Source organism: Leucopleurus acutus (genome assembly GCF_964270905.1).
Source record: "Leucopleurus acutus genome assembly, chromosome: 6".
In the NCBI taxonomy this organism is placed as follows: Eukaryota; Metazoa; Chordata; class Mammalia; order Artiodactyla; family Delphinidae; genus Leucopleurus; species Leucopleurus acutus.
This window is the reverse complement of record NC_139149.1, coordinates 109,274,054-109,287,113: the sequence shown is the minus strand read 5'-3', so window position 1 is coordinate 109,287,113 and position 13,060 is coordinate 109,274,054. Positions and strand designations below refer to the sequence as shown.

The 13,060-nt window shown below is 44.8% G+C and overlaps 1 protein-coding gene across 1 annotated transcript in view; it reads left to right on the top strand.

The window, feature by feature from the left end:
• DNER (delta/notch like EGF repeat containing) overlaps positions 1–13,060 on the top strand; it is a gene marked incomplete at both ends in the record, with an annotated part of 323,548 nt that overhangs the window by 122,726 nt on the left and 187,762 nt on the right. Inside the window, 3 exons of the mRNA XM_082841200.1 lie at positions 5,726–6,040; positions 8,233–8,327; positions 10,746–10,912. Of these exons, the coding sequence (XP_082697326.1) occupies positions 5,726–6,040; positions 8,233–8,327; positions 10,746–10,912 (577 nt within the window). The remainder of the gene's footprint in view (positions 1–5,725; positions 6,041–8,232; positions 8,328–10,745; positions 10,913–13,060) is intronic.

Sequence of the window (13,060 nt, the reverse complement as noted above, 5' to 3'; positions counted from 1 at the left end):
CAGATAAGTTATTCCTTTGATAGCGCCACACCCTCAGAGTTTTTGATTAGCAGCTTGGGGTGGGGGAATCTGTTTTTTTTGTGTGTGTGTGTGTGGTATGCGGGCCTCTCACTATTGTGGCCTCTCCCGTTGCGGAGCACAGGCTCCGGACGTGCAGGCTCAGCGGCCATGGCTCATGGGCCCAGCCGCTCCGCGGCATGTGGGATCCTCCCGGACCGGGGCACGAACCCATGTCCCTGCATCGGCAGGCGGACTCTCAACCACTGCGCCACCAGGGAAGCCCGGGAATCTGTATTTTAAAAGGTTCCTTAAAGGATTCTGCTGCTCAGACAAATTACTAAAATGATGGTCCATTCTACTTTAAAAAATTTGTATTTGTACTTATACACGTACAAGTGAATATGTAACATTGTGTTTAAAAGTAGTATAAAAATGGCATGATTCTGTACAAATCATTCTGCATGTTGCCAGTTTCTTTGTCCTTTTTACCGAGGTGTTTCTCTTTTATTGATATCTAGGAATCTATATTGTAAAGGACTTAGTCTTTTGTAATAGGTGGTACATATTTTCCTCCACCATATTGTTGCCTCTTGACTTTATTTATGGAGTCTTATGGATTTTCAAAACACTTTGATGGAATAAAATGCTTCAATCTGTTCCTTTGAGACAGTGGTTCTCAGCTGGGGGTGGCTTTTCCCCAGGGGACACTGGCAATGTCTGGAGACATTTTTGGTTGTCACAGCTGCCATTGTTGGTGGGAGGGTTCTCTTGGCATCCAGTAAGTGGAGATGAGGGATGCTGTTCAACATCCTACAATGTACAGGGCAACCCCTACACCAAAGAATACCCAGCCCAAAGAGTAGTGTACAAGTTGAAAAATCCTGCTTTCAGGCTTTTGTTTTTGTTCCTTACTTAATAAGTCACCTCTTCTTCCTATAATACTAATATCTGTATCAAAATCTGTATTAAAAGTTCCTTAGGGCTTCCCTGGTGGCGCAGGGAAGCGCAAAAAAAAAAACGCAAAAAAAAAAAAAAAAAGTTCCTTAATTGATTCTGCTGCTCAGACAGTTTACTAAAACTCCGGCCCATTCTACTTATTTCTTAGTGCCACACACAAACTCCCCCTCGGTTATTTCCCTTCTGTGTCTACACTCCTCTCTCAGTGCCCCGAGGCCACCGTGTCCCTCCCTCCCCGCAGGTGACCTGCGTGGCCTGGGCCAAGTGGCGTGTTCCATCAGCGTTTGTAGGCTCTCCTCCTAGGCTTCTTTGCATCCGTTTCCTCAGACACTCTTCCCGTTGCTTGGATGACTCTGCCCACTGAACGTGGGTATAAATGAGGGAGGGAGGTGACCCCAGGTTTGCTCTGTGCTCCTCTGGACCCTCTGCAAACAGTCATGTCAATAGGAACCTAAACCGCAGAGCTGGAGCAGAACTTGACATGTTCCACCCCAGCCCCTGGATGTGCGAGGAATGTGTATCCAGTGCAGGCAAGTAACTCGCCCAAGCCGCTCAGCCACCTGCACACCAGGGCCGTCACCAGGATGCTGGCTTCTCACCTGCCTCCATTTTTGCCTAGGAAATTCTTTTCTGCTGCTTCCTTTGTGAGAGCTGCCACTGCCACCTAAGAGATGGTTTCTGAGACCTGCTCGTAAGCTGCTCATTTCATAGCTGCAATCATCAAGCCCATTCTCTTTTTCAGTGTTAAGAACTTCAACTCAATCAAACACACGATTGTAATGGTTGACACGCATACGTGCAGGGTATTAGCTGACAGTTAGATGGCTCAGGGCACGTCCAAGTTCATGTGTCTTACCCTTTTGTTGGACTGAGAGTCCTTTGAGGGCTGGGACTGGGCTTTCTTTACCCTCCTGACCCCTCTTCTAGGCGTCCTGCCTGGCACGTCATACATGCCGGATAAATGGCACATGAATTACCGATCAGCCATGTTGAGTTTTCTGTAAAAGTACAGGAGAAGTTGGAACGAAGTCCACCAGGTGTCTAAACTAGCATGGAAGGATCACGAGGAAGGTGGTGATGTTTCTCCCAGGCCCATCATCACCAGGTAAGGCAGACGAAGGTGTTCACGTGCAGCACTTTGCAGCGACCCTGGTAGCTTTGACGTGTTGTATCTTAATGACCCTGTAAGTGGGCCTCTTTTATACCTGTTTGAAGTTTGACCTTTTCATCCTTCTGTTTGTATGCTGCAGAGGGCACTGGAATTGCCAAAAACATGGGCAGCACTCAGTTTAGGGAAGGAAAACAGGTCACGGCTAAAGTGTCACATGAGACTGCCTTCAAATCATGAGTCCCGGGGCTGGCAGGCACCTTCGCTCTGACCTCACCCTCTATGCACCCCCATAAGCGCTCTTGATTGTAGTATAAATTATTTGACATAGGTGAAAAGTTGAAAATAAAATGTGAAAAGAATAGTTTTAGCTTAACTCTATGATGTGAAAAAATTTGGTTTAAATAGATGAATTAATCTGATGCAATGAACATACAGCATTTAATAAGTGAGCTTGTTGGTTACTGTAAGCAGAAAACCATTAACACATAGGCTTTGTCTTTGCTCTTTCTGCTGGTATTACAAAGTCTTCATCCCTTGCCCCCCCACCATTAGAAGCTAGAAATTATAGCCAAGAAGGTACCCCTTGAATTTCGAGCGTCCCCGAAGTCAGGTCTATCAACTAGGATATTTTGCCTCATTATTCATTTTGGCAGTTTGCTCATTTTCTGCTTATAGTTCAAATGTAATGGGATTCAAGGGCAGTAGTGCCCTCTGTAACAGGACTTTTTCCCTGTGAGATAAAATACACGCACAGCCTTAAAAAAGCAACTCAGTAAGCTGTGCACAGAAAAACAGGACTTACAATAAATATTCACAATGCCAAGATTTCGCTTAAAGATTAACGATGGTATTTTATCTTGTATTTGCTGTTAGGCAACTGAAAAGATTGTTGTTTTTTTTTAATGAAACTAGTCTGAAGTGTTAGAGGATAGAAAGGAAGGTAATTGTCATTGTTAGTGAAGCAACTAGGCGAAAACCCAAGGAAGTAGCATGAATATGACATGATTACTTTAAAGAAGAGATCAATGATCTCGCAATGCATTTAACACCCTGCTTTGTATTCAGTGCATGTGTGTGTACATGTGTGTACGTGTGTGCACCATCACAGCATTCACTGTTTTGAGTCCCTTTAGAAATCTATACAACTGATAGTTTAATTTTTAGCTTCTGTCTTCTTTTCTCTACCCAGAGCGTTTCTCCTGGCCTTTGACGTTAGTCATTCCTTATTGAATCCCATGCTCTTCCTGCTTTCCTCTCATCTGTCAAGCCTAGACAGCAGCACTTAGATGGTATTGTTTATCCTCAGCCTATTTTTCTTCTGGCTATTTATTCCCTCACTTGGTGGAGCTGACTCCTGGGCCTGATGAATTGGGCCTTTCCCTGGGGGCCTACCCTTCCCACCCAGCTGTCTCCACCAGCACCCACCCCGACACTGCCCACGAAGGGACGGACTTCACACAGTGACTCACCTTGATGGTCTCCGAGACTGGCAGTCTCCAGCAGTAGGCTGTGGCGATGGGACAGAAGCCCTGGGGCATCTTTGGCCATCAGATTGGTGGTCTTTGCCTTGTGGTCTTTGCCTTTTCATTCCCTAAGCTGCACCATGGAGGTCTGCACTTCCAGAATTGATTTTTGTAATGATCTCTCCAATTTTTAAAAATGATTTAAATGTATTTCTTTGTTTTCAGGCATGTGTTAAAAGTCTTAATTTGTGACTAGGTCAACCTTCAGATGAGCTGATATCAGAAACCTGGTTTATATGTCCCCTTTATCCTAGCTAATTAAATTCTTCCTCCTTCTTGAGGTGATACCCATTCCACAAAGCCTTCCTAGAAATAAATCCAAAGCACGGGAACAGTATCAGGACTAAAGGAGCAATTCAATCTGTCCTTCATCACACATTGCTTTTCAGATGTTGATTGATCTGTCTGTCTTTATTTTTCCAGTGCTTTTTTAAAGAAACTCTACCATGTTTTCTGTGTTCCTCAACATGCTGGGAATAGAGCTGTGAACATGGCAGATAAGTCCATGCACTGACGGGGCTCACGTGTCTTTGGGAAACAAAAAAGGGATTTATTTTAGATTTCACGGTGAGGGAAGGCTTCTCGGAGGAGATGACATTTGAGTAGAGAGCTTTGTGAAATGAGGTAGAGAGCCATGCAAAGTCTGAGAGAAAAGCATTCCAGGCAGAGGGCCCAGCAGGTGCAAAGGCCCTGGGGTGGGAATGACCTTGGGGGACAGGGACATAAAGAAGGTGAAGGGGGTTGAATGTAAGGGAAGAGGATAAAGTGTGGGGAGAGAGGACCTCAGGGATAGGAAGGGGCCAGATCAGGGAGGGCTTTGTCTGCCGTGGAAGGGGTTTGGATTTTACTTTGAGTTGATAAAGATTGTAAATATTTTAAATTATTTAGGCTTGAAGTATTTTCTTCAGATACCAATCCATCTACTCTTAGCTGAGATTTTGTGACGGTTTTGTGACAGCATAGAATTAACAATGTGGTGTTTTTGGAGCTTCATTTTATTCAATCCCAAATCCCTTGATCTTCCTAAAGGAGTTTGCTGGAAATTGTGTGACAAGGATCATTAGCAGAACGAGTAGCTGGTTTTCCAGGCAGAATTCTATCCATGTGTGTTTAAGTACGAACTCACTTCAACAAGAGAAATTGAAGGTCCCATTTCTCTGTTGTCTATTATTCACTCAATTCTATTACCAGCCCTGAGAAACCAGGGTCTAATTTTCTGTTATCACAGAAGCAAATGATAACTGAATAAGCTCTGTGAACATGCCTGAACCCTTGGGCTGTCTGGAGAGAAGCATTGTTACGCTGCTTCATTTCACGTTGTTTTTGTAGCATCTCCAGGTAATAACAAATGGCAAGTCAGAGGTCAGCAAAGGACTCAGCGATAAACGCTTTCCTTAGAACATGAGCACAATTTACAGATACGCAACTGAAATTTTATCTTCCACATCCAGCAGGGTAACATTTCTCTGTAATCACCTTCCAAAATAATCAGGTAGAAACTCTCATAGAACTCTGCTTAATATAAGTCACCACCGTGCTCCCTTCTAGCATGCAATTGTCACGCAGGCTGATCCTTTTGGAAGCTTTTAATTAAATAACATCACCTTAAAGAGAATTGTTCATCAGGTCGGAACTTGGAAGACGTAGGTAAGTGCGTCTGTAGGGGGGATAAACTAGGCAGTCATTTCTCATGAGGGAACCTTGCTATGAATGGTCCAGGATGTGAAGGAGGAGATTTTCAATTTAGGTCCCTAGTAATCAGTTAACTGGCAGCTAGAAATATCAAAGTTGGTATATTCCTAATGAGCCTCAGTTTTAACTATTTTTGCCTTAGAAAATTCCTCTAAGTAAGTGTTCCTGAAATCAACATTATTTAGGGCCTTGGGGTGGGGGAGGCTCTTCCCCACTAACTACATACTTCCTTGTTGGATGCCTGTTATCTATGGAAGGGTTAATGTTGGGATGACCTTGGGAGGCCCCCCTGCCCCAAACAGCACAAGTAGTTAAAAATGCACATTCCACAGGAACTGCGTTTCTGTTCGAGCAGCATCTCTGAGCCACGGAGCTCATTTCCCAGAGACCGCGCCACTTTCCTTATGAGGGAATAATTGACCCATTTATGGTCTCGTTTCAGCTTGTTGCGGATCCTTGCGCCAGCAACCCGTGTCACCATGGCAACTGCAGCAGTAGCAACAGCAGCAGCAACAGCAGCGACGGCTACCTCTGCATTTGCAATGAAGGCTATGAAGGTCCAGTCTGTGAACAGGCACTTCCCAGTGTCCCCGTCTCTGGCTGGACGGAGTCCATGGCACCCAGACAGCTTCAGCCTGTCCCCACCACCCAGGAGCCTGACATAATCCTGCCCCGCTCTCAGGCCACCATCACCCTGCCAACGTGGCAGCCGAAAACTGGGCAGAAAGTTGTAGAAATGAAATGGGATCAAGTGGAGGTGAGAACATTTTAGTGCATGTGCTTTTATGGAAGAAACCAGTACAGTTAAAATAATGCCAGTGTTTCTGATATCAGCTATAAAAATGCAGGACCTTGAAGTTACATATTGAACAAAAGATATGCCTAACTGTTTTTCCTTTCTGCCCTTGTGTGTAGGAAATCTCTCTTGGTTGCGTAAATGGGACGTTTCGGTTATGATTGTTTTGTGAGCATAGAAAGAGTAAGCAAGAGAAGCAAATGAATGAAGTTGTTTCCTGGAATGATAACCACATACATTTCTGTGAGATAATCTTAGATTTGGGGACAGGCAGCTCAATGAAGAATATTATAAATGAACATATTACAGATCCTCCATTATTGACCTAATTTTCCTTCATGGAATTTTATGCTCCAGTTTTTGGTTGTCTGTTATTGTTTAGGTTCTGTCGGTGGTAAGTTGCAGCACTTCAGTGGGATTTAGAAAAAAAAAATGCCATCGCTGATTTTTAAAAATATTTTGGCAGTGCATTCGAGAATGAGATTTCCAAATTTTGTTCATTTTGGCAACAGCAAATTCTGTTCATTGAATCTTGTCCAGTCTGGGTTTGGCTTATTGGATTTTCAAGCTCATCAAAAGTCCCATTCTGAGGATTTTCCAGCAGACCTTTAAAAGATGACATAAAGTATAAGTTTGCTAGCTAGAAGAATAGAAGAACAAATACAAAACCTGAGTTTGCGGTAACATTGATAAAGTGTCATTCCACTCCATATCTTGTCCATTATATGACTTCCATATAGACCTGTGCTTGTATATTATTACAGGTTTTGTAGCTTAAATGAAAAAAAAAAACCTACATAGATCTTTTTGTAGCATTTTTAGAGCCGAAAAATATGTCTAGAAATTTCGATTATTGTTATAAAAGAGGTAAGGCAGCATTTCTTGTTTGATGTTTCTGGGTGATTTTAACCAGTTGACCCACTTTTTTTTTTTCATTGCCACACAATTTGTGAAGACCCCGTCCAGACCACAGGGCAGTGTTTTTATCCTGTCTAAAAAACTGTGAACTTGTTCTGATTTCAGATTTGTAATGGATGTTTTGAAGTTAGGATTTTAATATCTCTTTGCTGGATGACTCACTTCTTGAATGTGAATTAGATTTGGTCCCATGTTTATCAAGGAAGTGTCCTTTAAAGAAAATTTCTCCCCAGCCAACCGTTTCAACCTAGTTATTCAAAGGCATGCTATCCTACAGCAGGTAAATGTAAAAATGAATTGCCTCATATTCGTGTCATGTGGTTATTTCATAGGCTGTTCAAGAAGCAGGTTAAAAGTGCCAGAGGAACACGTGAATATATTTCTGGACAATAAATTCTACATGTTGGGAGTGGGGTGAAAGTGCTGAGAATTTCTGTATTGTTCTCAGTTAATTCAGTGATGGTGAACACTTTTAATACCCTTTTGTTTTGATTCTTGGGCTGAGCACAGTGATCACAGTATGAGGAATGAATGAATAAACAGGTCAGAGGCACCTCACTGGACACAGCTCAAGTATTAGCAATATGCTTCTTGATGAGCAGTTTCCCCCCTTGAGCTCCCTTTTTTGCACACATCAGTATAATGCTTTCTGGAACACGTTACCTAAAAATGAAGGTCTGGTCCACAGGAGAAAAAAAGGGCAGCTCCCAGCTACCTGGCCTAGCATGTGCTCCTACGTACACCTCTGCACAGAGCACGGTCATTCAGACCAGACGTGTCTATTGCTCTCTGGAAAGCTCATTCTCCTAGTCATTGAGATTTCTGCCCGTGGCACGGAAGCTAGTCCTTTAAGGCCACCTCCTTGTTCTCTAAGCATTTAGTCCCTCGTTACCCCCAGACTGAGCAGAGAACAGAGGCCGTGACTGCTTGCAGGATGAAAGAGAGAGGGGAGCAGATCTTCCGCCCTTCCGCGCACCATCCTGTTAGCAGCTGTAGTCATCCCGGGAATGTGTAGATGCCTCTCAACAAAGCTTTTGCGTTTCAGAAACTCAAATGGCAAAGCTTTCGTTTTGGTTAGAGTTTATAATATTTCACTTGGCCTGTCAGGTGGTCGTCCCCAGCATCACCCAAAGGAATGGAGTGGAGGCAGCTCATGGAATTTTGCTTCCTCACGTTATCTTGCACCATGATTAACCCCCGTAACTTGTCTTCTCTGTTGTTCTTTGTTCCTCCAGGCGATTCCAGATATTGCCTGTGGGAATGCCAGTTCTAACAGCTCTGCGGGTGGCCGTCTGGTGTCCTTCGAGGTGCCACAGAACACTTCAGTCAAGTAAGAATAAACGCCCAGTTAAAAATGATCATGTTTGTGACTGTCTGCTGGGTGGTGTCTGTTCACATAACTGGTCCATAACTGGTCAGTCCAGTGAGAATCATGAACGGTTCCCTGTGAAGAAGGTGTGGCCTCTGTCACTCAAAAACTAGAGGGAGCGATTTCAGAGGAGACGATTCCAGGGAGGCTGGATGGGATGAGTTAGGTGGGAGATAAGAAACCCAGGTGCCTGAGCTAAGATCTAGAGCCAGACCCTTCTCTTCTCAAATGACTTTTGCTCCCCAAATTCTTTGGCTTCTTCTGATTTTAGTGGACCATTAGTTAAATTCGTTTGCATAATTTACCCCAAATTTAAGACCCAAACATTACAATTGTCTCTTTAAAAACAAGCAGGTGAGAGGAGTGTTCTGTTGTGTTTTAAATTTAAGCTCCTTCAAATTACACGCGGCTGGTTGTCACTGGTGGGGATGGAGAGGAGGCAAAGGGAAGCAGTGATGACAGCCCCTGGCAGGGTGCCAGGTGCTCTGCTTTGCTGGCGAGTCACACCGCCTGGAGCACTGCCCCCCCCCCCCACCCCCGCACCTGTCTGACAGCTCCCACCGCCCGTCCTCTGTTGATATTAACTGGCACTCCCCATTCTACCCCTCATGCACTGAAACGGACATTTGCTCTCTAGCCTTCAGGGACTTCAGAAGACAGGGGGACATATGGCCCCCGTCCTGGTTAACCAGTGTGCTGCATCGCTCCATTTTAAGAGGGCAGTGGGTACTGGAGACCCACTCTTCACTTACACAGGGTCATTTTTGCCCACCTTCCCTTCTAAACAACGGAGTCCCTGGAAGAGGGGCTTTGTTCCACTGCCCCTGCATGCCCTGCCCATCTTCTGATAGGAAAAGCCAGGATGGGCAGTGAACTCCGGGCACAGGGAAGAAATCCCTGTAGGGAGAAGGGTGTGGCATCTGAGGCAGCTCTGAGTTCTGCCAGTAGGGGGACCCCCGTCCTAAGTGTTCTGTTGCTCGTACCAAAGATGAAACTCCACCGTCCAGAGCCGGTTTCAGGGAAATCAGTATCATTTAGTTGCCTTTATATTTATGAATCCAGTTCTTTCTTGTCTAGGTCATATTGTTTTACTTTCATAAGCCTTCCTGAATAGTTCTGATCTATCCTTTTAAATACCTTCTTTCTTCCCTCGCCCCCCCAAAAAATCTGAAATTCCCCAAGACTCTCTGAGGCTGCAGATCTGGACAGAAAGAGCAGAGTCTGACCCAGACTGAGTAAGATGGGAGTACTGAATGATCTCTGGGTGCTGAATTCACGTGGGAGGCTTACTAGCTCCTTAAACTTTCATTTATTCATGAATTTGATCATTTATTAACTCTTTATTGGGCCCCCTGCTGCAAGCCAGGAGCTCTGCCCTGGGGGGAGCAGCTCTGTGGACCACGACCCTGCTTCCCCGGCAGCACAGAGGAAGGACAGGCAGCTGCTGGTTGCCAGGAAGATGGGTGCAGAAGGTCTCGGGGGGGGTGGTGCTAGTGGGCTAAGCCTTGAAGAATGACACAGCTCCCAGGTGGAGGAGGCAAAGGCTGGGACCCGGGACAGCACCTGCCCGGGGAAGAGACAGTACCTCCTTGTGGCCATTGCACCAGGTGGCAAGGATAGAACTGCAGGATCAGAGGCTGAGAGGGAACTGAGGCCGGGGTGTGTTGGTCGTCTAGGGCATCTCATTCTTTGGATTTTATCCTGAAAGCAAGAAGAAACCAGGGGAGGCCAGAAGCATGGGAGGTGACACACTTTCACTTATTTATTTTTTATTTTATTGCGGTACACGGGCCTCTCACTGTCGTGGCCTCTCCCATTGCGGAGCACAGGCTCCAGACGCGCAGGCTCAGCAGCCATGGCTCACGGGCCCAGCCGCTCCGCGGCACGTGGGATCTTCCCAGACCGGGGCACGAACCCGTGTCCCCTGCATCGGCAGGCGGACTCTCAACCACTGCGCCACCAGGGAAGCCCCACTTTCACTTACTTTAGCAGCACTACTCAGGTGGTTTGGGGATGTATTACACATTTATAATAAAGTTTAGCAGGACTCTTTATATTGTGTGGTTACGGAAGGAGTTGTCTCTAAACTCAATATACCCTTTTATTATTGATGAAAATTGTTACCCAAAGGTGAGTTATCTATTAGCGATTTTGTGGTATATTTTTGATCAAGCGGGAGACAGACGTGTCTAACGGTGTGGGAAATGACGGCCGTGAGTCCGCATGAAGTGCGCGCCTGTTTAGAAGATCATTTCCTCCATTTCCCAATACTTTTATGGATGTATGTGCCGTCTTTATTTTTGTTTTGAATTTGATGAACTGATTTTAAGATGAATTTTTTTGCAAGGGACTTTCCATTGACATCGTTCTCATTTTCAGAATTCGTCAAGATGCCACTGCCTCACTGATTTTGCTGTGGAAGGTCACGGCCACGGGATTTCAACAGTGCTCCCTCATAGATGGACGGAGCGTGACCCTCCTCCAGACTCCCGGGGGCCTCGTCCTCTTGGAGGAGATGCTTGCCTTGGGGCACAATCACTTCATTGGTGAGTTATGGAAATCTTGTATCCAGAACCGCATCTGGTTCAACCCAACCTCGGTTTGGTGTTTAGAGATAGTATATAGGGAATTTTGCCCAGATAATCTGAATTCTAGCCATCAGCATAATTTCCTCCATTTTAGATGAGGTTTTTCTAATAATCAAAATTGGCTTCTAAGATAATATTTCCAGTGTGGCTCAAAATTGAAAAATTGTGGGCTTTGAAATCCAGAGACTGTATCCCAGTTCTGGCCACAGAGTCCTAGATGTGTGGTCTTTGGCATTTAATGCTGTGAATCTCGGCTTCATTTTTTTTTTAAATTAATTTATTTTTGTTGTGTTGGGTCTTTGTTGCTGCACATGGGCTTTCTCTAGTTGCGGTGAGCGGGGGCTACTCTTCATTGCGGTGCGCAAGTTTCTCATTGCAGTGGCTTCTCTCGTTGCGGAGCACGGGCTCTAGGCGCACGGGCTTCAGTAGTTGCGGCACGTGGGCTCAGTAGTTGTGGCTCGCGGGCTCTAGAGCGCAGGCTCAGTAGTTGTGGCACACAGGCTTAGTTGCTCTGTGGCATGTGGGATCTTCCCAGACCAGGGCTCGAACCCGTGTCCCCTGCATTGGCAGGCGGATTCTTAACCACTGCGCCGCCAGGGAAGTCCTCGGCTTCATTTTTGACTCTTTAATCTTCTTTCTCCCAGAACTGTGGGCAACTTGAGGCATTGAATGTTGGTGTCTCAGAAGAAGCTTGGTTTCCACTTGATGTTGGCCTGACCCAGGGCCCTGGGCTCGGCACCTGAGCAAACAATTTATCACTTCTGAACCTCTGACTCAGAATAACTTGGGGGGATCACAACTCTCTTTGGGGTCCCTCTTGCCCACACCACCTTCCCCCATGGGTCACTTCTGAGTTTTCACGTTTTCTCTAACATGGTTAAATCTGTCATTTACCTCTCTCTGAACTACCACATGTCCAATTAGCTGTTTTTAGTTTCCTCTGCCCTGGAGGAAGATGACCTTCAGAAAGTATGATTCCTCCTGACCCTTCCCCTCACCCCCCCACCCCCTCCTCCGGCTCCCCTCAAGGGCTAAGCTTGGGCAGTTTCCAGAGTACTTTCCCCTGGTTTAGCATTCTGATGGTATTCTGCCAGTTTTCTTCATTCAGGGGTTGGGACTTGCAACTCTAGCCGCTTACCATGCTGATAACTTCCTGACTTTATTCAGACTTGTTCCGTCCTGCAGCCTCAACTCAAAGATACAAGCTCAAGTTCAGACTCTATTCATTCCAGTCCAGTGCACCCAAGTGGCCCTCTGCATCCTGCTGTTAATGTCTTGTCCTGTTCAATCATATATTCTAACAGTCCTCACCTGGAGGATGAGGGAACTAGCGGGTAGAGGCAGCACCTGTCTCTCAGGGGTGTTGAAAGGGTTTAATGAAAATGGATGTGAAAATGTAAATCACAAATGTTAGGGATGCTTTTGGTTGTTTTCACAATTTTTTTTCTGAGGTACACTAAATATTTTGCTAAATTAAATGGAAGCATTAAGGTGTATTCTCCAAGATATGTGTTTGATGCAACTATAATGATGACAAACTGGGAAAATGAAATGCTCAGCTCTGTATAATTTATATTGTATTTTATATTTGATCCTTCTCTGGTGATAAGGTCATTTCCCAATCTTCGGAAATCCAGCAGGGGGTGGGGGGCAGGGATTTTATTGGGCAGAGAGAAGGTAAAAAGAAATCAGCTTGGGGAATGGACATGCTCGTAAAAGAGGGGACGGTATTCAACTTTGGACCAGTTTTTGGCTATTAAGATGGATACAGTACTAGATTATTAGTTAGAAATTGTGATGAAGTGTTGTCAACAGTCAAATCTAAATTTTACTCTCCAGTACAAGTAACTGTTATTTGCTTCCATATCTGTTGTAACAATTTATTTAAAAGGAAATAGTTTGTATATTTTGATCCATAGTTTCAATTTTATTTTATATTAATCCTTCAAGTTTTTCTTTTTAGTAGATTAGCCTGTTCTGTGACATGGAGCTAACATTTCAAGGAAATGTATGAGTTATCACTACTCTTTAAAATGTCATTAATTTTACCAAAATATATACATTCGAAATGTTACCTTACATTTTATACTACTTTGGGTTTTAACA